At 42.3% G+C, this 26,176-nt stretch overlaps 1 protein-coding gene across 1 annotated transcript; it reads left to right on the top strand.

Moving 5' to 3' along the window:
* Nucleotides 1-12,027: 12,027 nt before the first annotated feature.
* Nucleotides 12,028-25,817, top strand: LOC121617788 (proline-rich protein 7). The gene is made up of 2 exons (XM_041953023.1): nucleotides 12,028-12,382; nucleotides 24,904-25,817. The coding sequence occupies exons 1-2, from the start codon at nucleotides 12,028-12,030 to the stop codon at nucleotides 25,530-25,532; spliced, it is 984 nt and encodes a 327-aa protein (XP_041808957.1). The 3' UTR covers nucleotides 25,533-25,817.
* The last annotated feature ends 359 nt before the right edge of the window (nucleotides 25,818-26,176 follow it).

The following is a 26,176-nucleotide window of genomic DNA, read 5'->3' as shown; positions in this document are numbered from 1 at the left end:
CTCGAACTAAACCTTCAGACGGCCTTTCAGTCCGTCGGTCACAAGATGCTTCATCACCACCGTCGTCATCGCTGCGGGTTCCGTCACAACTTCTCCTCCGACTGGAGGAGAATGACGTCTGTGCTGATTGGCCGATTTCACACGAGTTCACTTTTCTGCGGACGCTGGATCGTGAAACGTGGCGAGGTGTTTTTGACTCACGGTGAACACTAATCAGCCGCTCTTGTTCTGTGCTCTGTTCTCATATGAAGAAGTTACTTTGCTTTCATAACAAAGCAACTGGCTTGAACTGCATTTTAAATTGATAACTGACAACTCAGCAGAAGCCACACGGAGCACTGATAGCACTCATGGTTCTTTGCAGCATTGGTCATCAACACTTACTCCATACATGTAATACTACTGAATATACTTCATGAACAGTTTGAAAGTCCTTTCCTCTTCTTCTTTTAATGACGCTGACAGGAGAATTAGTTGCACCAGCTGTTTGATTTGCACATGAATTTGCATTTTCCTCTGCAGATTGTCCATTAGGTTTTGAGCTTCATTTGGATGGAAACTTTCTATTTCTCCTGTCAGAGTCTTGGAATCAGTTGGAATACTTTTCTCTGGCTGTTAGCACTGTTTAGGCTCCTCATTGTGACATTCAGTGGCATGAGCAATTCACGGCTGCTGAACAGAAGATTTAGTCCTCAGTCCGTTTTTGCAGCTGAAGACTCTTCTTGAGCTTCTTAAAAAGTTTTAGGGCAGATAATAAACACTATAAACTGACTTGAGCTGGATAGCATAGCAACATTACGGCTGCAAACAACCCATAATGCAACACCTCTTAATGTGACAGACAGGAAGCAGAACTGTCTCCACTGAAGAATTTGGGGTTGCAGAATAACATATATCAGTATGTTATATATTTAGTTTAGTATGGTTTAGTTTTTTTGTATTTACTTGGTGTTAGTACAATATGTGTATTTCAATACTGTCACATCTGTATTTTTGTGTATATATATGTACCTCGACAAGCCTGAATATGGAGTTCGATCTGTCTGTTAAGGTCAAACTTTCAAATTGAGTTTACTTTTTTAAGAAAAACATATTTCAAGACAGCTGTTTTATTCAGGCAAACGCTCCCCTAAAACAGGACGTGAAGCAGTAATGTGACCGCCGTAGTTCACCGTGTGCACAGCTGACGCCGCTCTGAGACTTCCAGTCTGTTTCTAGGTGCCGGGCTGTTCACAGTGATTTGAATCGAGTCATTTTGACAGTCAAATCAGCTGCAGGTAGATTGAGCTCAGGCCCTGAACCCTGAAGGGAGTTTGGGAGACCAGCAGCTCTCTCGCGACTGAGTTTATCACATTTATTCACAGCTGGAAAGCAAACACAAACATTTTCTTCACTAATCCATGATGATAAACTGGATTATAACCTGGACTCCATCTCTGAACAGGAACTTGCCTCTCGAGGAGACCAGCCTCACATGTATGTAAAGTTTAACACATTAAGATCACAATCTTTATTTCAAGAGATAGTTGCTCAGATCTCAAAGGTGTTTATGTGTGTGTGTGTGTGTGTGCTGTCATTGCTGTATGAGGATATGAATATTTAACATGCATGAGGTGCAGGTGTTGTAAACTGATGGTTATCTGATATCAGCTCACCTGTTGGTAACTTGATGTCTCCGATTAAAAGCTGCATCTGCTCTTTACTGTTGAGGGAGACAAGAACTGACTTTTAATTATTCACTACTGTGATTCTTTTAAAGGGGCCGTCTGACTATTTATAGTTGTATTACACTTCAGTAAGACTGGCAACTCACAAAACAAAAAAACAAATGAGCAGAGCTCAAGATATCCTGACTTTTAGTTTCTGATATGAGTCTACCTCCATAATGCAGAATTTTTAGACCCTTCCTGCCTGGTGAATGCCCAGTTTGTAATTCAGGCCTTTCCAACATTTGGAGTCTCTAAACGTTAGCTGATAATATCACTATGGTACTAGCATCAGGTCTTTTCCCCCAAACTTCAAGGTCACCAGGTCAGTATCCTAAGACTGATATACTGGAAAACTCTGAACTTCATGTGTTCAGTATAAATACATGAGAGAGTGTGAAGAGAGGAGCAAAGTAAGGGTTTGCAATCTACTAATCTTCATTTTTTAAACCATAAGCAACCTCCCAGGCACCAATATGTGGTTCCCAAAATGCTCTGGGAACATTATTTTTTGGCAGTGGGGACGTTTCTAAACAACGTTCCCTTGATGTTTTTTGGCGTAAAACTAACGTTACTGCTTCATTCCCTGAACGTTCGGTGGAGGTTACTTGAACGTTTCCCCCTAACATTCTCTAAACGTTACATTAATACAGACGAATTATCTGGATCATTACTTGATCACATTATATATGATTCTGCTATTATAGCAGGTGGTGTCATATTACTACAAATGACAGGTTCTATACTTTGCTGACTTTTCTTTTGCTAATTACACCAATATTCTATTGAACAAGTACTGCGGTATTAGTTTAGTCTCAGCCAGTATTAGTACAACACTGGTTGTGGGTATTGTGTGTATGTGTACTGCTCCCTTTGTTATTTTGAGTTTAATTGCTCCTATCGTTTTTTTTTTAAATCTTATTTCATTTACTTCTGGCGATTTTTTTTTTTACATGCTTTTATCTATCTGTTCTGACTTCCGTCTCTCTCTGGGGATCAATACAGGATTATCTTATCTTGACCTCACAAGTACAGACTCTTTTATTTCTGGTGGCTGATAAAGCTGAGCGACCATCTGGAACAATAAGACAATATTCCATGAGGACCATCATTCTCCTGTGTAATTTCACAATACCACCGTGTCCAATCTAAACAGTTTGCATACATGTGTAAATATCAGCCTGGAAGTCTGTCTGCGCGCTCTGCACAGCGTCTGTCTTCCGCTGCCAAGTCGTGCGTCCTTGGAAACCCCCCCGCCGGCGGCTCGATTTGTATTCTCATCACCCAGACAGACAGACAGACAGACGGGCTGAGTGTCACGAAACGCTCCTTCTGCTGCTCCAGTGATGAGAGAGGAGGGGAGGGACTGAGTGGAGGACAGGAGAGAGAGGGAGGGAGGAGCCAGCCTGTCAAGGTGAACCGATAAACCTCCTTTTATTACCCCGACTGCCGGGAGAGGACGCGCAGCTCGCGGCAGCAGCGCGCAAGAAGGAGAGGGAGAGCGGAGGAGCTCACCTCCTGAAGCGGACGAGGATCTGAGCGGAGCCGGTGGACAGTGCGCACACACCGGCAGGAGAGAGAAGCAGGAGAGAGTTTTTTCCCCCCTCCAATCCTCGTTTATTTTGTTATATCCTAAAATTTTGGACATAGAGTTGCATGGCACGGAGCGAGCCGGGTGCGTCATCTCCTCGGAGGAATTAATTCGCAGAGGAATTGATGGTGAGTTTTTCAGCAACATGACATTCAAACAGGGACCTGTTAGAGATGAGCTGTGAGTTCACAGCCTCGTTGCTGTTTGAGGTGTTTTATTGCGCGCCGTCACCTTATCTCATCCTCTCCATGCAGACACGATGTCCTGCGCTTCAAACATTCATTTATTGCTTTATTATCGCGGCTCTTCCCACAATCTTTCTCGCCAGTCTCAGGATGAAAAACCCTCCTGCTGTTTCTCTCACGGAGGAAATTAAAGAAGGGACGTTTTGGAAGGAGCAGCAGCAGCGCGTCCGAGCGGTTGCGTAATGTGAGGATCCATCAGTATGTTTTGGATGATTTGACACCGACATGGTTCAGTTTCACTCAGAGACGCGGAGACTTTTTGGGGTTTTGATGGCAGCTGTGAACAGTTTCATTCTCTGTAGCAACACCCACAAACACAGAGGGCATGCAGGGGCCCCAAACAGCCAGGGGTCCCTGAAGGAGTCCAAGAGCTGAAGTGGGAGAAACTCTGTATTAATCAATGCCGAAATGTACATTTACTCAAGTACTGTAAGAGCAATTTTTAGACATAACCTATTAACACTTTACTTGAGTACTTCCAATTTATGCTCCTTCTGCTCCACTGCATCTATTTGTCCATCCATTTATATGACGTGATGCACCACTACAGTACATACGTCTATAATGGCTCCACATGACAAACTACAGCATTAAAATGTTCTTAAATTTATTTATTAGTGATGAACACAATAATATTCCATAATAACACGACACTGTGAATGGAGCCAGTACATTCTGTCCTTTTATTTAAGTAGTTAAGTAACTTTTTGAATCTGGACTTTTGAGTATTCCTACAAAATATTTCTACTTTATGAAAGGATCTGAGTACTTTTTCCATCATATTAATGGATGAATGGATAATGATCGTAAGACATCCAAACAATATGAAAGCAGAACATAAAAAATAAATGTAGCTGGTAGATATTCCATATTTGTAGGATTAAGATTGAGTATTGAGTATTAGCTCATCAACTCGGTGGGTGTGGACTCATTTTTTCATTCATTCCTTTATTTAAATGTTTAATATTTTCTCTTATTTTTATTGCTTTTCATTGATGTTGAGGTAACCGGGTGGTGCCTCAGGCCTCAAACGTGCACTAGCCTCGTTAGCCTAGCCTGCAGTTTACACATACTTGCATAAATTAAACAAAAACAAACCTGGGATTGATTAAATGTGAAATGAAACAGTGATTAATGCATTAAAACTGCTCACTCTCAGCTTTCATTTGAGGGTGATGACATTCACAAACATGAATAATGTAGTGAAATATCTTAACAAGTTCTTGATGCATTGCTGTGAAGGTCTGTACAGACATTCATGGTTCCCAGAGGGTGAATCCTAAAAGCTTTGCTCATTCTTTGACTTTACATTTAATGCAGTCATCAAATCAAACAAAAATTTGTGCATTACTTTGGTACATGCAAAACTAAAAAAACTACTTTGTGTTCACTGCACAGTAGCATATGTTAGCATGCTAACGCTCTGGCATGATACTTGCTAAATATCAGCATGAGCAAGATGTTGTCACTGTTAGCATGTTTGCTGATGTTAGCAGTCAAAGCAATGCATTGGCTACGTACAGCCTCACAGACCATTGCTGGCTGACTTTTTAGAAAAATAAATGTGACAGAAAAGTAAAAAAAACGACTGGATCCATCTTCTCAAAACTAAGTCGCTGCAGCAAGTAACAACAGACAGCAGCGTCACATCAGTCTGCTGATACTCACCTGCCCCCCCTTCTATCTAGATCTGCACAATTTGACCAGATTAGAAACACCTGAAGGAGGTGATGAAAGGAAATGCCACATAAAACCAGCAGGGGGCGCAAATAACAGTTTAAAGGGAGAGTCATCATGTTTGTATGTTTTGGTGTCAGACCTGGACTGCAGACTTCCTCTCTTTTAACTTTATATTGAACTTTATTTTAACCTATAAAACTCTGCTGCAATAATTATGTATATTTTCACAATGTCAGTATTGTTTTATTTCCTAGAATTCATTACAAGCCATGATTACAATCTAAATATCCTGAATATGTTGGAAATAAGCAGTGCCCTGGCTTTAATAGCAGGCTTTATAATCAAATAGTTAAGATCAAATAGTTAGAAATAAACAACATCCTGTTGTTGCTGAAAAGTCTCTAAAATCTAGCTTCACTGTTCTTCTCGTTTATTGTGTGAAAGCTCAACGATCTTTATGAAACAAGAGTGTTGCAGAGTTTCAAAGACGCGAGCAGGAGAAAGTCAAGAACTCATTTGCTGAAAAAAAAAAACAGTTTGTGTTTTTAAGATTTTTATCTGACTCCGACGTCTCGCAGGTCCGGTGATCCTGTGGGTTTTTCGCTCTGAGTGAAATGTGATGACAGACGTGCTGCTTTCTGAAACCTCAGAGGAGGTGAAGTGGCCTGCTGTGGCCTGGAGAGCGTCCCTGAAGCCAAACACAGAATCCTCACATTATCGATGGCTGGTTAAAGAGATCAGCCTGGAACTGGACGGGTTTTATAACCCTGTCGAGGTGTGTTCAGGGAGCAAATGTTAATTTTTACAGAATATTTGAAGGTGCAGTTTATTGATTTGATTACTAATCTTACAAACCGCACAGAACTGTTTGCAAAAGTTTACAAAAATTAGACCGCAAGTTCTCGACATTGACATTTTATAACTTCTCAGCTAACAAATTTAGTTAGAGCAGCAACAACTAATTAATTGATTAGACGATCAACAGAAAATTAATCAACAAATAATAATAAGGAAAATAACAAACATTTATGGTTCCATCTTCTTAAAAGTGAGGATTTTCTACTTTGTCCAACATTAGTTACATTTAGTCACGTAGCTTCAGGCTTTTACACACTTTTCTGATGTTTTGTAGGTGACATGACTAATCGATCAATCGAGAAGATCATTGCAAGATGAATCGATAATGAAAATAATTGTTAGCTGCAGCTGGGTTGATGTTAGAGTATAAAAATCCAACTCACACAGACTTGAAAATCTGCCTTTTGAAACCTCTCTTGCCGATGCATTCAAGAACACTTGGATTTAAAAAAAGATCGATTGCTGAGCGTCAGCCATTAAAATTTTTTACAACATTTATGTTGGGTGACTGTTTTTATAACAAGGCAACACTTCTAAATCTTAGATCGTCAGTGTTTGAACACACCAGGAGAGAAGTTTTAGAGCAGAAACTTGAGAACTACATTACTGCAGGAGGAAACCGCCACGTGAGTTTTGGATTAATATATCATGCAGATAAATAAACATCATGCAGATCACTTCTTTGACACATCACCGTCAGCGGAGGGATTTGATAGAAGCTCATCTTTATCTTTAGATTTGATAAAATCACATATTTTCTAACGTGACATCCTAGTTGGTCTGGTTTTCCTTCACACTGAAGTGCCCCCTTTTCAGATGGCCTCTGTTTGGTTGCTTGGGTCAAACCAGAGTCTAATTGACAGCTGTCACACCAGCGCAAACGAACTGACATTAATTGCTGCCCTTGTTTCGTTTTTCACATCCAGCTGTTGGTTTCAGGCTTTTCTGCTGATCAACAGTTGGTCTGTGCCAACAAACACATCAGCTCGCCTGCAAAGGCAGTGAAGAAGAAGACCGCTAGCTCGGCTGAGGTGGAAAAGTTGGTTTATCCATAAAAGAAAAATGCAACAATGTGCACTGGAATCAGACCTCAATGAATGAACGATGTCAATGAAGATCAGAAAACATCAGATCTGTGCGCAGCGATGAGGAGGCTGCAACCTTCCTCACATTCATGCATGAAACCACCAGAAATGTATGATTTCCATCACGTTCTCCATCATTTCATCTCGTCGTAGTTTAATGGCAGCGGCTGGAGAATTAGCTCGACTTAATGTTCATCTCAAATAACAACTCTCAATTTTATGCAGTCCAACATGTATAACAGGAGTGGATGGAAAAACGCATTAATTGACGATTTTCTCAAAATTCATTTAAAATTGGCTTTATATTTGGACTGAAACCCGGCTTCTCTCTGATGACCCATTCTCTTTTTTCCAGCTGTTTTTAAGAAAGAACAGTAATGAACGTTTATAGCTGCTGATTTGAGATTAAACTCTTCAAAAAACACAAATTAAACCAAGTTTAATCACGTAATGTCCTCCACTGTCACTGCTTTTATTTTGGGCCCGCTCACATTTTATTGCTGCCATTCCGTTCTGTCATTGAGTCTTTTAAATCAGAGAGTGAGACGGGTTTTATTCCAGACCTTATGAGAGAAACATAAAAGACAAAGCAGGGATATAAATAGTGCGAGTGTGTACTGTACATGTGTGGTTGTACAAACAGTGTGTGGGTGTGGAGGTTGAGGTCTGAGTATCGCTGAACGCTCCTCTGTGATGACTGGATCGGACAGGCAGGAGGCGTGGGGAGTAAACAAAGGCTCCGTTCCGTATCAGCGCTCAAAGATTGAAATATCAGCGGCCGTGCGACCTCATGAAGGCCCTCTGATGATGAGTCACCTCTGCTGAACAACTTCAAATTACAATAGACGCAGGGGTGCGATTCCCGAAGGGCGATGTGGAGGTGGAAGATAAAAAACATGACATGAACACTGAGGCTCCACTCGTGCTATAAATATGACTAATTCTGCACAAGTGTCCAATTAAGAAGAGAAACACAGGCCTCATAACTCACCAGTCTGTTTCAGACAAACCAGGCGTCGCTCGTCTTAGAAATCTTATTTCAGAATTGCTTTAAATCTCATGTTTTCAGGTCAGCTTGAGCGGTGACAGCGTGAGATTGGATGAGTCACGACTGTTGCGAGTCTTTCAAAGTGACGGTGATTCCCTCAGGAGCCAGTCAGACGGGAGGGGAAGTATTACAATCATAAACTCATCAGCGTTTCCCGTAAACGTCATTCCGTCTCTTTTCATGTCTTTTTTTGCCTCCCTGATGCCTGGAGAAGAACATGACTAGTGACAAAACTTTTTATGACTCTCATACTGAAAACAAAAGTGTGTCATATACATTTCACAATCACACGAGCATCTGGGGGGTCGTTGTGTGACAGCAGCCCCCTTAACACAGATGATAAACAACAGGAAGAGCGTAAAGTTTTGACTTATTCAGTGAAATATCTCCACATTGCTGTGATGAATCTATTGACTTGGTTGTCCTCTGACTTCTTCTCTTATGCCACCACTGGGTGGACAGTTTTAACGAATGTCTGATGCTTTTATCCAAAGCGCGTTCAGCATAAAATTATCAAAGACCAAATGCATCGTTGTTTTTAAGTGGGGGTCAGATTGTAGTCGGCAGTACGCTGGAACAGACAGACACAATGTTTTTTATGCAAAGAAAGAAATAATGTAGTGTGATGTATTTGCTGAATTTACAAGATTTTGTCAAGAATTTGTCATAGAGCATGTTTCATACATTTTTTTAAGGTTTTTACTGCCTCAAAATCTCACAAAATTGTGCGATTTCTTAAGGGAGTCTTGGGAATTTCTCTGTGGGCAACAAAGAAGTAGCCTCTGTTCCCTTCGCTGTTCCCTGTATTTGTAAAATTTGACATGTTTCAGTAAAATGTTCATAAATTTGATATAAATGGCAAACAGACATGGAAAGAAACAACTTAACCCTATCGAATTTAATGCTAAATTTACAAGAAGGCACGAATGATTGCATTCAACGGCTCTTAAAATTGCATGATTTTTTAAAGGAGTCTGGGGTTACTGTGGTTAGTAGTTCAGTGGTGAAATCAGTTGAAACAGACTGTGTTCACCAACATCTGCTGCTTAGGCGAGACAGCCCAAACGTGTAATTTCCATTACAGTGCACCAAATGGAAATGAGACATCGTGTTTCGTGGCCATATGCATCCCACCGTCGTTGAGATTGACATGTTTACTGGTTCTTGTCACCGCAGTGAAGAGTAAACACAATCATTTTGCAAACTCGGTTTTGAACAGCTAAAATCTTGCACACGTCAGCTGCTAATCAAGATGCAGAAATCCGGCACGGCAAATTAGGAGGAAAGCTGCTTGTGTGTGATTATTCTGCTGCAGTTTTAGCACAAAGTTATTCATGTATTCTGTTTTCCACCATTTATTGGCCACAGACTGTTTCCCTTTTACCAGTTAATGCTTTTTAGGAAAACAGCAGAAGACGTTAGTGAATGCCACCTTTGAATCCATCATCCAATGGATTTGAAATCCTGGTCAACCAGTGAACCAATGACACTGTACACCTGCTCTAGTTAGCTTTGTGTTGGCCTTGTTTTTGTCCATTTTCACTCTGACAGTGTTGAAGCTTTGTCTGTTTGCACAATTAAAGGCCTTTTTTTCCCTTAGTAGTAGTCTTCAGTCGTCCTCAGAAGCGCCTGATTCGATGAGCTGTTTCCAGTCAAAAAAAAAAATCATGTTTCTCGAGCTAAAGTGGAATTTTTTGCTCTGAGCCTCTTATTTTCTTATTTTCTCTGTCTTTTCTCTACTTCTTCCTCCTCCACTGAATCTAATATCCTCCCTTCAGACTTGAGATGGATATTGGATATTATTTCAGATCTAGACAAACCTCAAGACATCAGGCTCACGTCAGGCTGTGCTGAAAATGCCCAATAAGAACATACGTTAACATGAGGAGCTTCTTATGGGGAGTGCAGAATGGAAGGAAGTATAACTGAAGTGATTTATTAGTTTTAATAAAAATGAGAAATAATGTGCCCTGTTTTTTAGTTTTCTCTGCGAGCTGCTCTCTGAAGTGTGAAACTGATACTCACCCCCCGAGGTCGGCGTCATAATCCTGCCTGAACAGCTGAGATTCATAAGCACGCGGCCTCTGCGCTGTTTTTACTGCTCTCGCTTCTCACTGTGTTGAAAATATTGTCTGAATTTTGTCCTCTGATGATCGCTGACGATGGTCTCGCCTCCTCTCCGTGTGTCTTTGTAGAGCAGCGTGAGACCGAGGAGTCCCGCTGGGATCCGAGAGGGATGAATTCGGCGTCCCGGCGGTGCAGACATCCGCCCTGACTCTGGCCCCCCGCAGCCCTGAGGGGACCAGCTTCACTTCACGTGGACGGAACCTCCGACAGGGGTTCACGCATCACCTCCGGGGTTTTTGTCGCTTCTGATTGGACGTCGCCTCAGTTCGTCAGACGCACAGGCCTTTTGTTTCTTCCAGTTTTTTTTGGACTTCAGGTTCTGTGCCATTTATTTTCCATCAGAAAAGATGGAGAAGTTTTCAGCCACAACAGCCTTTCAAGGGAGCTGAGAGGATGGAATATTGAGGTGTCTAGTGGAGCCGTTTCCTGCTGCTGAAACACCTGCGAAGGTGCAGAGTTCATCTGTAGTCTTGTGGAATAACAGTGTGTGTCTGCCAGTGTGTGAATGTGTGTGTTCATCCTGAGCTTCAGGCACATTTCCATGTAAATGAGCAGTGCAGCAGAGGACGAATACAGAATATTTGCAGAAAGATGGAATTTCCTGCAGGCTAATTCAAGTTTTTTCATCAAATTACTGGATTTTTGATCATGAAGTAATGTTCAAACATCTCTGATCGTTTTGAAGTTGAAATGAATGAACCTTTTTTTTAAATAAGAACAAGATTTCCTTGGATTTTTTGTGAATTTGGGGATCTAGCACAGTAAGATTCACATTTCCAGACACATCTTTTGGACAAAAATCTTATTTTTGAATGCAGAGTTTCTGCTGACACCTTAAACTTGTAACATATTGTGATTTAGGTTCATTTATCTCCAAACCAAGTGGACAGAAGCTGTTGTGGAGAGACCAACGAGCAGCCGCCACTGTTTCCAAGACAGTTAACCTCATCGTTAGTTCTTGCATTCAGGTGGTTTGTGCACCTTCTTCCAGGAAAAAACATTTTAATGAGATTTATTTAACACGAATGTTCATCTATTTGACCACAAGCTTTATTGAGGATGCCGCTTTTTATTGACGGACAGACCTTCACAAACACAACCGAGACTGTAACTGCAGAACGTTTAATATTCAGACACGTGACAGTCATGTTCCAGAAAAGATACAGATTCTACTGACTTTTACTGGATTTCCTCAACAACTGTCTTAGTGGACAGTTTTTAATTGAAATTATCATCACACTTAACTTGTTCAGGCAGTTTTAAGGCTCTTGGATACATTTTTCTTTCAGTTTCAACAAGAAAGCAGAAGCCATTTGAACATCTGAGCTGCCAGTTTGAAACGAACCTGCACGGTTATCATCAAGCCTCAGATTTTCTTTTTTGTGATGATAGTGTGATGATCATTATTCAAGCCCAGTGGCTGACCTGTCACCTTTTATCACCTGCTGTTATTTTTTTTAGCTCCCACCTTGGATTACATCCCACAGGACAGCATTGTTACAGTTTTTATTAGCAATATTTTTTATCGCTGAATGTGTTAAACGTGCCAGAATTTGTTTCATTGACTCTCGAGAGACGAGTCACAAGTTTCCAGAGGACAGCAGGACCTCACGTACATCCCCTCCTGCTCATCTGAAATCGGCTCTTCCTGCCTCGGGGGGAACTCTCAGCCAGTCCCGTCACCGCCATGGTGATGTCTCAGGGCACCTACACCTTCCTGGCCTGTTTCGCCGGCTTCTGGTTGGTCTGGGCCGTCATCGTCATGCTCTGCTGCTTCTGCAGCTTCCTGCAGCGCAGGCTGAAGCGCCGCCACGAAGAGAGGCTGAGGGAGCAATGTCTGCGAACCGTAGAGATGGAGCCGCTCAGCTGTCACCCCGCAGGATACCCTCCTCTTCCTCCTCCTCCTCCTCCTCCTCCACCGCCACCACCTCCACAGTTACCCAGAGAGCCACCGCAGTTCTGCCCTCCTCAAACTCTGTCGCCGCCCCTTCCTCTGCAGGTTCCTCATCCCATGCCGGAAGCAAACTGGGTCACCATGCCAGGTAACGTGATGGGATTCTTATTGTTTGATTATCTGTTTCTTGTTCTGTGCATCACTGTGGATTTTCCGTCAGAGAACATTAAGTGCAGCCTTCATTGAAAACACAAGTTCAAAGAAGGTGTCTGTGGATTCAGCCTTGTGAATCTCCATTTTTAATGTTAATTTTAATCCTAGTTTGGCTTCCTGCTGAGTCACCGTATCTGTATATGTCATATTTTTGAGTTTTGGGGATTTTTAAATACCTGCGTGCGCCTTTCATCATAAAAAGCACACAGCTGCTAACAGGTTGTGTGGGTGTTGAATGGAAGTAATTTGTGCTTCATTATCCTTCAAAAAATATTAAACTGTGGCTACATAAAGCTGAGGATTCATGAAATCATAGAGCGTTTAGCTTCACCTCCTGCGATAATCATGTTGACTGCACTTGTTTCCATGAACTAAACAAAAACATAACAGCATGTATATGGTGTCGTAATAGTATCTGAAATAATAAAAAAAAATAATGAAGATTTAAATCTAAATGTAAAACAATTACTAACAAGTAAACCACTTTGAAAGAAAGTGCTGCTCCCTGCAGGTATACTGTCTACAAGCTAACAACCACTGAGTGTACCGTCTAACTCATGAATCCACCGTCTCTTCGGGATTGAACGGGAGCTTGTCTGTTTCGATCTGGTTGTTGTAACATGTAAAAGCCGAGAAGAAGCAGTACGGTGCAGATCCAACCTCAGGAGAAAAGATGTGTTAGTTCATATTTTTGTCATGGACACAGGCCTCAATCAGGTGCCACAAAATAGACGACTGCAGGTGTTAAAGGTGGAAATTCAGATTCTATTTGCTGATAGAGAAAAATACAACTGTCTTTGACTTTACGGCAGCCAGACAAGTGTTTTCCTCTCTTCACCTCTAAAATACCAACTGCTGCATCCACTCGTCTCAACACCAAACTGCCCTCTGGAGCTGAACATCAATCACGTCTCTACCGCTGAGTGTAAAATTACTGACAATTGTTCTATCAACAAAAACGGAGAAGAAATAAATGAATTCACAACATTCCTACAAGCATTTCAGATGCAGACGGAAAGGCAGAGGACAGGAGGAGGATTACATTATGCACGGTGCCAGATTTTTTTTAGACTCTTCCACCTCCCTGCCTGCCGGGCAGCGTTCCCCCGCGGGGCGTCATGGTGACAGCTGCCGCTGAGGCGTGGGCGGTGGCTGCGGAGGCCGAGCGGTGACAAAGCGAGCAACAACACGGCCAGGCTAAACTAAAAAAGAAACAGAGAGGCGAGATGAAAGGGACAATCACAAGGAGAGTGCAGAGTCAGCAGGGGCACAGCTGGGTCTCTGTCTTAAAGAATAGGTTTAGATTTTTCCACATGTGCGCAGAAAGACTTATTGATCACTGTAATCGTTCCTTATTGGAGCATTCCCTTCCTAATGCAAATACCTTGTAAGAAATCAGAGAAAAAATTACTCAAGCTACAGAATTACTGTAAAGTTTTATGTCGTAAAGACTCTAAAAATGATTCAAGGCTACGTGACTCTTCAGTTCAGCTGTTCACAACGCACAACCTGTGATGACGGATCCCGAGGAGACATCACTTTGCATTTTAGGGCTTACATAAAAAAAAAAGATTCGGAACTGATGTTTTATTTGATCCCCCATCAAAGTGATCAGCAGAAGCAGGCCAAGCGTTTATAGCTGCACCAGCATGTAAAATCTGAATGAATGAATGAATTAACATGCTGATGTTTATCATGCTCACCAACTTCATTTAGCATGTTAGCATGCTAACACGCTAATTGGCACTAAACATAACAGAGCTGAGGCTGCAGGTGTTTGGTCATAAACCAAAGGATGGAGGACCATGAACGTCTAGTAGTTATTGAGATACTTCAATCTTGACGGACCTAGCGAGTCGTAGATCTGTGCTGCTAACGCGGCTAAAAAAAATGCTTCACTGCTGATAGATGATGTTCCCTCATGCAAGGACAGTGATCGGTTCAGTAATCGATCCAACTGGTAAAACAGTATAAGAGCAACACCTCAACTTCAGCAGCACTTGGGTGATGATTAAAACATCTGGAACCAGTTTCTGTTGGTTAAAAAGCTTTTTTCAACCAACACCCTGCCTCACAGCTGGCAGACGCCACCTGTAACCACGGACTGACACTGCAGGACACTGAGCTGCTCTGTGTGTGCAGGCTAGTGTGTTGCTCAAGGGCACCTCAACTCTGCAACAGAGACTCTCCTGTCCAACATTACACAGCTTTGCAGTCCTCTGCCTTCCCTTTTCCCACCCAAAACTTCATCATTCCTCAGCCAAAGGTCGGTGTGGACAACAATTTTTATGGAAATTAATTCATGAGTTTTGGGCACATTCTGCTTCACCCTCCTGGCAGAAGTAAACACGAGGCAACCTTTCCTTCTCAGGAATCCTAGAAAGCTAGGAAAGCTCTTTCACAAGCCACTTGAATTTAAAAAAGACATCTGAAATGACAAAACGGCAGTGAAAATGACTGTCAGCAGTGAGCAGCATTAGCATTAATTAGAAGCGCAGACATCTCATGTATGGCGACGAAGGAGCCAGTGAGCATCCTGCAAATTCTGAGCGACATTCCAGCATTAATGTGCAGATTTGCTACGTGCAACAGCTTTTAACTTCACAGAGCTTAAAATATGATAGCATGAGAAAGTGGAGAGAAAATGAAAAAATAAATCCTAAATTATCCACAGGGGAAAAAACTAATTGAAAACCAACTAAGAGAATAATTAAGAAGCAGTGGAGTGCTAGAAAAGGGATTTTTAGAGAGTAAAAGGAAAGCCGGAGTGAGTAAAAGAGCATCAGCTGCTGTCAAAGATGCTTAATGAGCACAGACAGACAGTAAAGGATAAAACAAAAGGTTGCTGGAGTCTCAGTCACAAAGCAGACTGATGAAGAGGTTTAGTATCCAGGCAGCAGCAGAGCTAAAAGAGAAGCAGGTGCTGAGCACAGCGGAGGACCGAAGGAGAAGCCAGGAGCTGGTTCAGTCGTATATTCCAGACGGGAGAGAGAGAGAGAGAGAGAGACGAGGAGATGTTGCCTCATTTGATTTATACCCCACTTACACTTCATGTGTGCTGGGCAGGTCGGACAGCTATGCAGGATCAAACAAGCAAACCAAGAAGCATTAGAGACGGACTGAAATCTGATCACTCAGACCACTAAAGCTCCCTAATTCGCACGCTGTGTCTTCTTTGTTTAACCCAAATGCCGCTGTATTGATGTTGATGAGCTTTTTTTTTTGGAAACCGTCTTAAAGAGGCTGCAGTTTGTGCTGTTGCAGAATTGAATTGTGCAACTGTACTACACAGAGATGTATTTCTGTATTTTGGCCGACCCTCATGGATGTAAACGGAGCACACGAAACAATACAAACACATGTCAGTTTCAACAGAAGCTGAACACTAGACTGTTTTATTAGACTGCATTAGTTTAAGCTATAGGTGTGCATGATAAACTGAGTACAGCTGTTAAAATGGGAACTCTGCAACTCCAAGGACCTTTTTAGCCTCTTTCAGCTCAAAGTTTTGACTTTATGATGCATTCACTGTATGGTTTAGTCACAGTGCTCTCATCAACCCTGTTCCCAGCTGCAGGCAGATGTTTTCAGCAAATAAAAAACTCAGATAAAACCACTGTGCACTACTTGCCCAGCACCAAAGGACAGACAGACACAGTCTGAGACTAGCTGGTGGTGAAATATGTAGCAGGCTAACAGCCAGATATTTTTTGGCAGGAGTTGGTAGAAAAAACTACTGTAAGAAGTAGAGTGAATGTTGGATGTAGATTCATGTGGATGTGTGTTGGGGAAACTGAGGGCAAAAAGCCCAAAAACAAGCAAAAAAGAGGCAGTAAAGTCCAGCATCAGCAGCAAAGACACAACATGTAACAGATACATGCAAATGATTTAAAGGTCCAGTGTGCAGCATTTAGGTTGTATCTATTGCTGGAAATGGAATATAATCTTCACAATTATGTGTTTAATAAGTGTTTTATCTCCCAAAAATAAGAATCATGTTTCTGTTACCTTAGAATGAGCTTTTTATGTCTGCAGAGGGTGCAGGAGCAGAGTCGACTGCCATTTGCCATTTTAACATCTGTGGTGGCCGCTGTAAGGGAAGGTGACAATCTGCAACCTCACTGCTAGATGCCAATAAATCCTACACACTAATGCTTTAACAGCAAATATTAAAAAGGGATGACTCCACTCAACAGTGTTAACTTGTCCACCTAAAATTGGGAAATAATGTATATATGAGTCTACAGACATGCTACTGCATCTACGAGGGTGTACTTATGCTTTGAGCTAAATGCTAAAATCAGCATGCTAGCATGCTATAAATGAGTGATAAAATGCTAATGTTTAGCAGGTATAATGTTTATCGCAAAAGTTTAAGGGGCTAGCATGCTAACATTTAGCATGCCTTTAGCACAATGAAAGCAAAGCTGAGGCTGATGGGAATCTTGTTAGATTTGCAGGCATGTGGTCATAAACGAAAACACTAAAGAAACAGTAAAGTTCAATGTGGAGATTACCAAAGTTATTATCCTGTGGGAAACATGAATGGAAGCCCAAGTTGTGAAGATATTTCAGTCTGAACCAAAGTGTTGGACCAACTGACATCGACATCCTGCAGCTCTGCTGCCAGCGAGGCTCAGAGCGGCTTCAGTCCCACATTGTTGATGTTAACAGCTTCACAGCTGAAAGTCAGGTTCATCCTAACTGTCATTGCATTTGTTGTTTCATACCCAGGTTGATTAATTAGTCAGCAGCACAAGACTGTCTTGAAAAAATTGTTGTTGTTGTGTCTGAAACGAGGAATGTGATTCACTCCGGTATTGCTTGCAAGAGAGTGGTGGAAGCTTACAGCAAAGAAAATATGCTCTCAAACATCTGAAACTGTGACAGGAGACGTTTAAAAACGACAAATGAGTTTGGCTCCAGAAGCACAGATTTCATGCATCACTCAGCTGTCATCCCACACAGCCAGCATGTCTTGTTCTGACAGGCTTTTGTACCCGAGTCCTGACCCACACAGGATGTTCAAACTGGGAGCAGCTCTGATAAGTGGCTCAGTTCAGACCAGCGGTGGGTGATGATCCCTCCTCTGCAGCCGCCTGCAGGCACAGTGTTGAATCAGAAAATCATGCTTGTTTCTGATCTCGGTTTTGCTGTTGCGCTGAGCAGATATACAGCAGCATCATTAATAGAAAATGACACATATGAGTGATAGAGGAGACATTAGATGAAATGAGAAAAGAGGATAAAATGAGAAATTAGAAAAAAGATGAGAAAACAAGAGAGAAGAGACATGAAAGGACACTAAAAAAGAAAGAGCTGAGCAACGAAGGAGAAGAGAAGAATGGGATGAGATAACGTCTGAGAGTGAATGCAAGGTGAGATAAAATAAGAGATGCAACATAAGGAAACAAAGGAGAGATCTAATGAGGATATGTAGAGATGAGACATGAAATTAAATTAGAGAGGAGAGGGATGGGAAAAGGAGGACTGGAGACGAGGATGTTAGAGAGGAGATGCAAGGGGGAGAAATTATTACAGCAAACATAATGATAGCCTCCACTAGCAAACGGTTATAAATTCGCTCCTCCTCATCCTCTGAGTAATCTCACCTTTCAAAAACGATATCAGTCCGTGCCAGCTGCTATTTTACAAAGGAATTTACACCTTCTAAAGGGCCAGCTGTAAGATTTAAGTTGAAATGTATGCCTTTGTTGGAACTTTTGCAGCTGGTGCAACCCTGAAAATGTTAGTAGCACGAACTGTCCTAAATTAGAAATTACATTGAAAAAAGGCTACATTGTGCATGCAACTGGCTGCAGATGAGGAAGGAGGGATGAGATGAGGAGAGAAAAGAGATGAATCCCGATCAGCTTCATTCTATTTGAAGCACATACATACTCTATGACCATAGCTGAGAGCTGGTGTGCCTTGTTAGCACCTAAATGAAGAAAAGGATCTCTTGTCAGCCACACATACCGTTTCCCTTTAACCTCACCGTGACTAATATGATCACTGTGTACACAGTAGCTGCCACAGATTACAGTCGCCATCGTATTCGTGCTGAAATCACTGCAACACGCGTACTTTATCCTCAGAGAACTGACAGCTGCTTGAAGCGAAACCCCTCTGATCCCCCCAGTGGAAACATCAGTCCCGTGTGTTTCTGCTGACATTGTTTCTGCGTGGCTGATGTTTATTTAAAGCCGTCCTGGCAGCTGGTGGGACTGTTTACAGCACAGAGATCGACAGGGGAGTTCGCCCAGAGCCGAGAAACAATGAGGGTCTGATCCCGTAGGTATCTGTGAGGCATGTTGGAGGAGGGATGGACTTTGGCCAGGTATACACATAAAAAAAATATGCATCTATAAATACATCCAGCTCCATGGCAACAGTTCAACAAACAGCTGTTGATTCACACCACTGTGATGTTTGCTGTTGTAAACAGGTTCAGGCTAGGGAATGCGATGTGGGTTGTTGGTGCGATTGCCAGTGACGCTACAACACGCCGCAAACTTGAACACCAGGTGCTTTCAGATTCAGACGTCCATGCACTTCACTGATAAACCTGAGAGATGTACAGGGGGAAGTCGTGCAGCACAGCGAACCACGTGGTTAGCTTTTCAGCATGAGTTAGCATTACGGAATCATTTCACAAGTAGTGATTAAAGAGCCATCAGGGACTCATGAGTGTAATTATGTTTTTTTCCAGTAAAACCGAAGGTCGTAAAGCTCATTTTCACCTCGTTTTATTCACCTAAATGTGTGATTTGAAGCCAGTTTACAGCCAATGCACTGACGGTACAGAGATGTCCCAAGCCCATCCAAAGGGTTGGTATCAGGGCACGTTTTAAAGGATCGTATCTGCCAAAAGCAGATCAAAACGTACCACAGCCGGGCTCTATGCTGTGAGCATTTCAGGCTATTTCATTAGCTTTTATGCTAACTATCTGTGGCACGCAGAGCATCTGGTCTGGCTGAAAAAGTCCTAATTCTTCAGCGTACTCGAGGCGAATTCCAGAGAGAAGAAAAAAACAGGAATTTCACAAACACATCAGAGATGACGTCTGTTCTCTAAAGGAAGGAATGTACTTTTGGTTGACTTGCGTGCATCCACAGAGCGATGTGGAAACAAAGCGTTATAGTGACCGACTCTGGTATGTCACACTATGTCAGTTTAAAGAATCACATTCTCTCACTTAATATTTTATTCTGACATTAATTGAAGCTTCAGTTTTATAGTTTTGAATCAGGACTTTCAGGCTTTGGATTAAGAGCTGGTGAAAAACAAGAGTCTCAGATTTAGATCCCTTCAGCTGTTGTTTCAGTGGGGCAGATACTTACTTTTATATAGCGACACTATCTCAGACTCGATGTCAGCAGATAGCCAATAATGAAGGACTCTAATTTGGATCGGGGATAGAAAAAACTTGATCAGGACACTATTAGTACAAAGTCTCTTTTTTTACTGCCACCTGCTGTCAGGCCAAAGGCTGAAACAGACCTGCAGGTCCACACATCAGTGTCACATTTTTCTGCGCCCTGGTCACTCCATGGTCAAGTTAGCAATAATAAATATGCAACATCTGATTAGACTTTCAAAATAAAGCTTGCTGAGAAACATTTCAGGTGATGCTCATTGTTTTGTTTGGTGAGATTAAGGAAAAGATCATGATTTGGGTTATAATACGTACATTATGTGCATAGGTGACATTAGAAATAGGATGTAAGTTTTAAAAAATTTAGCATTGATGTCGGTTTCACGAAAGATACAAACCCATGTCTCTTGGGTGAAGTTCCTGTGTTCGAGCCATCCATCCATCCATCCATCCACCACAACCACCTCCATGTGGTCAGTTTTTATGCTACGATTGTCGTTTTCTCCAGTCATTATCGCCCCCTGCTGGTACTGCACCTTCATACATACGTGCAGTTGTCAGACCCAGGCAGGGCGTCACACTGACACGCTCTCCTCTAGTGGATCAGCGCAGTTATTACACGAGCAAACATGCCTCTTATTGCATGTGTTCGCTTCTTTTCATTGACTGTGTGCCACTGATGCATCGAAAATTCACTCTGAACACACCTAGAAAATGACAGATTCTGGTAAATATAATATTAATACCTGTTCAAACACACAGTGATTGAAAAAGCAATTTAAAGAAGTGATTAAATCAGGTCATACTAATTATTTTCTTTCTCCCAGGAATGATTGTGGTTGCAGTTTTCTTTGTAATGATCTGCAATTTTCTCAAGCTCTGGTCCTCTCTACAACAATTGAATTACATTTCTCATGCTGAGAAAGTGTATGAGACCCCGCAGTCCCATTTCACCCGCAGCCGGAGTAGCTGGAACATCATAAAAACTTTGGTTATTTTGCAGAGAGGCTGTTATTACTACAGCTTTGGGAAATTAATTCAGATGTTTGTCATTTTGAAGAATAAACGTATGATTCTTGCGTTGATATAAAAGCTGCATTTTAGGGTGAACAAAAAGAGCCTGTGCAAGACGTGGTACTGTTAATATTTCAGGTGCAGAGAAGCAAGAGGAGAGTTTGTGCAACATTTTGACAGATATTGATCAGAATCTGGGCAGATCCATCAGCCTGGAAATAGGAACTGTCTTCAGCTGTTCCAAAAAAAAAAAAAAACAGCTTTAAGACTGATGTTTGTTGCCTATGGCTGTTTTATCAGGTCAAAAAATCTTTTCCTTTATACTGACGATACATTGAAATATAGACTCCAGCATCTTACATTGTGCCCAGAGGCAGAGCACAGTTTAGAGATGTTGCAGGATGTTTTGCAAGCAAGATGCTTTTTTCCAAAGCTTTCTCTACTTTAAAACCAGCACATTCAGTTTTTTACTTTAGTGTCATCCAGAAGAAAATGTCAAACTAATTTGTACCATGTAACAGCAGTGTTGCTAAAATGCCACAATTCTCTCACCAAACTACACCTGAAATTTAACATTTACTGCTTTACTGCTGATTTACTTTCTGTTCAACCACAATGATGGGAAATTGTATCTGTTAGAACAAAAGAAAACATACCTTTAGTTCAGCTGTGGCAGCTGAAGTGCCTTCAGTATAACAGAGCGTGGTCTCAGCATTCGCTAAAAGCATCAGAACTTGTGCAGGTGTTTCTGCTGAATACGCGGAACCAGATTTCCACTTCAGTGTGAAAATTTCACTGCTGAGGTTCTTAATAGGTTGCAAAAATACCCAGGATTTAGTTCTGCTGGGCAGTGTAATTAGCAACAGGTGTGAATGCTCCAATTAGTGGCGAACAAGCAAGGAACAACTGCCGGTGCATAAAATATCTTTGACCACTGTGGTCACAAAGTGCAGAAATCTGGTTACATTTACTGTTTTTCTGTCAATTGAAGGGGCTTTTTTTGTTTCTTATACATCATCAATATCTGCTGTGTAAATCAGGTGTCCTGTGTTCTCCTTTGAAAACAAATCTGAAACCAACAAAGGAGAAATTTTTGTCTTATAATATGAATTTTTAACATGGTCTTATGATGGCGCCCCCTAGTTGTGTATTAATACAACAGACTATTGTTCTAGTATCAGACTCTGAACTACAACGTTAGCTTTCTTGCTGCAGTCTCTTTCTTATCTAACTTACAGACTTCTTGTCCTGCAGCTTGCCTTGTCGAACGAGCCTCCAAACAAACATTCACCGGGGAAAATCGCACTGCTGACTTGTCAGTTAGGAGTCTAGATAGCTAATTACCTGCTCAGCTGCAGCACATTAAACAGCGTGTAAATGAACCCAGAAACGTCTCTTTGGTCCAGTTAGATGCTGCTGTGCCTCTTACTCTTCAATACAAAACAAAAAATACAAAAATGTTGATACTGCCAACATATTTAATTTGCTTTCTGCCAAAATATCTGAACGCGAATATATCTGAGCTCGCAATACAGCTTCCACTTGTAGTGATTACAAACTCTTTTACAGTTATGTTTAAACACTTGCAGCACTTTAAGGTTTGGAAAAGATCGTAGTCTCAGTTTAATGCAGTGACCTGTTATGATTTTGGGGTTTAACAGACTCTAAATGCCAAGCTCAGACAGAGGAGACAGGACTTAAGTAAAACAGTTTAATGAATATTCAGCAAGTAAACCAGCAATGAGTCCAGCTAATACTGAGTGCAGAGAGTGATTAGTCCAGGTTTCCAGGGAGATCAGGTAAGCTTGGGACACCTGAGCACAGACACAAATGTACATCAGAAAATCTGATCACAACTGAGCAGCAAACTGACAGAGTGACTCAGCACATAAGGAGGTCTATGTCGTTACCACACTGGTAGGCAGACAATTCAACTAATCCTGGCAGATCTCCTGGAGCTTATATACTGTGTAGGCAAGTGGGTCTTTATTACGTCATGGAGAACACCTGTGCTCAATCACTGCAGGGCTGGCCCGACCTGTCAGCCATGCCCTGCAGTGATGCCACTCAACTGGACAGACAGGAGACGAGAGGAGGGAGGAGCACAAAAGGGAAAAGGAGGGGAGGCTGCAGATCCCCACATGACCTGAGATAAGATCAGATAAGATAAAATCTTATTTATCCCTAGTTGGGGAAATTTGGGCATTACAGCAGCATGTGAAAGCAGTGGGAAGAGAAAAAATAGCAGCAGAGGTAGAGAACATTCGAAAAAAACAAAATACAAAATAAAAAGTAGACTATATATATATGTACATATTATACAAGCAAAATGGAATTTGACTATATAAAAGAAAAAAATATGTTGAAAAAAAAATATATAAGAAATATGTAAAAAGTGTATTGCCCCAGTAGCTGTGGAAACAATTTATGCTGCCTTCAGATTAAAAATAACAATAAATAGTGTAACTACTATTGCACAGAAGAATAAAATATACAAAATAGTAAGTGCTATGTAATATTGCACAAAAAGTATGGATATGAGCGTAATAATATGGATATGAGCGTAAAAGAGACTTGTGTTTATTAACATTTAACCCTAAATCACAATCTTTCCCTTAACCAAGGGGAAAAGCTTCTGTAGCTTTAACCTAACCACACAGAGGGTCTGGGTCTAGGGTCCGAATGTGCACCCTGGTGTCACACTGCTGTGCCTTATACTCCCACCATCCACTCAAACCCAGCCCGGCAAATAAATGTCTGTGAACAAAATCCAGGCAAAGGTTATGTTTGTCACCACGAATTCTTGGATTGTATAGAAGTAATTTTTAGGATACAATGTTGGAGGAAATGGATTGTCAGACACGTTTCTGCAGACTGATTACAGCCGTGGGTGTGTTCAGATCATCAACAGAACAAAAAACATTTTCCACAAACCACAACCAACCAGATCACAACCCACACCAACGCTGTCTGAAATCACTCCACCGTAGATAATAGACACTCAGTAGTTCATCCTGTTGTGAAGAGTAAGTGGAGATTTCAGATACCCATGAATCATCATCATTTTGTGTCATCACTGGAGCACGTAGTGTCGCAGGACTGTAATTTTCACATATATATAAAATGCAGAAAAGCAGTTCACATGCTCTGGACACTATTTATCCCGGTTTAACTGCATGACACACACACTTCACAGGAGCGCTGAAAAGCATCCAGGCTAGTCTAAACGAGGCCTTTTCCACCGTTTACTGTCTGATCTCAATAAACAGGAATGAACAAATGTGTGATGAGAGAGGATTTTTACGTGTCCGTGGATATTGTTGCACAACGTGCTGCATTGCAGCTCCTCCACTAGAAATGATGAAGTCGTCAGAGGCACAGAGATGGAAAACAAGTGCCGCCTGAAATAGGAGCGAGTGATGGAGAAAATGTGTGTGAGATGTGAGATATTTAGTGAAAGAGAGAGAGACAGAGAGTTCAGACCACAGCCGAAAATTACATTCATTTCCTGGAGCCTTACCCTAAACCTAACCTTAACCCAAGTCATCACCCTTAAATTGAATGATTCACATTATGGGGATTCACATTTTGTCCCCATAAGGAAGGCAAGTCCCCACAATGTGACTGTGTAAACAGATGTATGTCCCCACAATGTGAGTAATACACGTCCACACACACACATTTTGTGACGGCTGTATCATGTTGGTATTATAAGAAAACTGCAACACTGGTGTCTGTTTATTACAATAGAAGTTGTTCATCCAGCCCATATGCCAGAATTTTGTAGTTTTATCTCTTTGTGGTTTGCGGCTGTTTCATGCAGCCCGCTGCACATGCTCATTACTGTCTCCTTCCCTGCTCATGCTCTCTTGTCCCATAGACTTTACGTTGGGATGACAGCACAGCTTTTCCAGACTCAGGAAACGTTCATGGCTTAAAAATCATGCATTGAAGAGTAATAATTGACCTTGTGTGTCCCGTCAACACTTTCACACGTGTCCTGTTTTAATGTATTGTGGGCTTCTGCGTGTTGTGATTAATCCCAGTCTCCTCTTGTTTTCAGACACAGATATATTTGGGAAGCCACCCTGCTATGAAGAGGCAGTTCTGATGGAGGATCCTCCTCCACCCTACAGTGAGGTCTTGGCTGACCCGAGGGGGGGCACCTATTTGAAGCCTGCCCCGCTCCGAGCCGCTCCGCCGCTTCCTCCTCCCAGGGAATACCAGGATCCTGCTCCGGTTTTCACATCCGAGACCAACAAGCCGCCCGTGACGGCCGTATTCCCCGAGCGAGGTTACTCCTCCCTCATACGCCTGCCTTCGTCCCAGCGCTGGGACTCCCTGGGTCATCTCCTGTCTAACATGGACCTGAACCACAACAACCTCACCCCACCAGGGGCCTGCTCCATCCAGGCTGCCACCGCAATGGCCACCATGCCCCGCCGAGAGCCAAGGACTCACCGTGATGGACTTGGGCTCCGAGGTGGAATACAAGGACTCCAAGGAAGCATACAAGGACTGCAAGGAAGCATACAAGGACTTCGAGGAGGGATACAAGGACTCCAAGGGGGGATGCAGGGGTTCCAAGGAGGGTTACAGGGGCTTCAGGGAGTCCATAGACTCAGGGGACTGGAGCCCAGCTGTGGCCTGCCAACAGCCTTCCCCCTGCTGGGTCGAAGCACCGCCGTGTAGACCTGGATGCTTACGGGAGGAGTCTAAACAACCATAAGTTGGTCCAACTCTGAAGAGCCTTCTGAACAGACTTCCTGTCTGTACGCCTCTTTTGCTGCTCAGTGTTCATGGCACTAACACCGCTAGAAGTAGAGATTAAATTCCGGAAAGAGCTTAAAGAGGGTTAAAGTGCTGAAAAAGGCGTCAGGAGTTAAATTCCCTGTGCAGCTCTGTGGGCGAAGGGTGCCACCACTGGGATCCTGACTTCCAGCTCTGTGTGTGGATAAAGGAAGAAATTAGACCCCGTTTCAAACCAGTGTTGTTGAGTCTCAGAGGTGCCCTGGTGTCATATCCAAGTTAACTGAGTCAAGGTTCTTTTTAAGAGCAGAGGAGGAGAGAGAGGATCCAGTAATGAGGTAAAAGGACGAGCAACAAGCACAGCTGTTTCTCTACGCTCCATCCAGACTCCCTCCGCCTTTATATTCATCTCTGCCTCCCCTTTTTGTGTCGCCCTCTCGTTCTGTTCATCCCTCCTCTTCTCTCCTCTCTCTGTGACTGAGCAACCTATTGTACCAGTCTGCTGTTGCCATGGCTCCCTGGAACTGTCTGTTGCCCACGACGACCTCTCCTCTTTTATCTGCTCTGATTTTCCAAGACTGTGTTCA

This window comes from Chelmon rostratus, chromosome 14, assembly GCF_017976325.1.
Source record: "Chelmon rostratus isolate fCheRos1 chromosome 14, fCheRos1.pri, whole genome shotgun sequence".
Lineage (NCBI taxonomy): Eukaryota > Metazoa > Chordata > Actinopteri > Chaetodontiformes > Chaetodontidae > Chelmon > Chelmon rostratus.
The sequence above is the reverse complement of the archived record's forward strand: the minus strand, read 5'-3'. Positions and strand labels throughout refer to the sequence as shown.

Bases quoted from the DNA above. Each gene is read 5' to 3' on its own strand.
- LOC121617788 (XM_041953023.1), top strand. From the start codon at position 12,028: ATGGTGATGTCTCAGGGCACCTACACCTTCCTGGCCTGTTTCGCCGGC. The intron at 12,383-24,903 runs GTAACGTGATGG...TCTTGTTTTCAG, and splicing joins AAACTGGGTCACCATGCCAG to ACACAGATATATTTGGGAAG.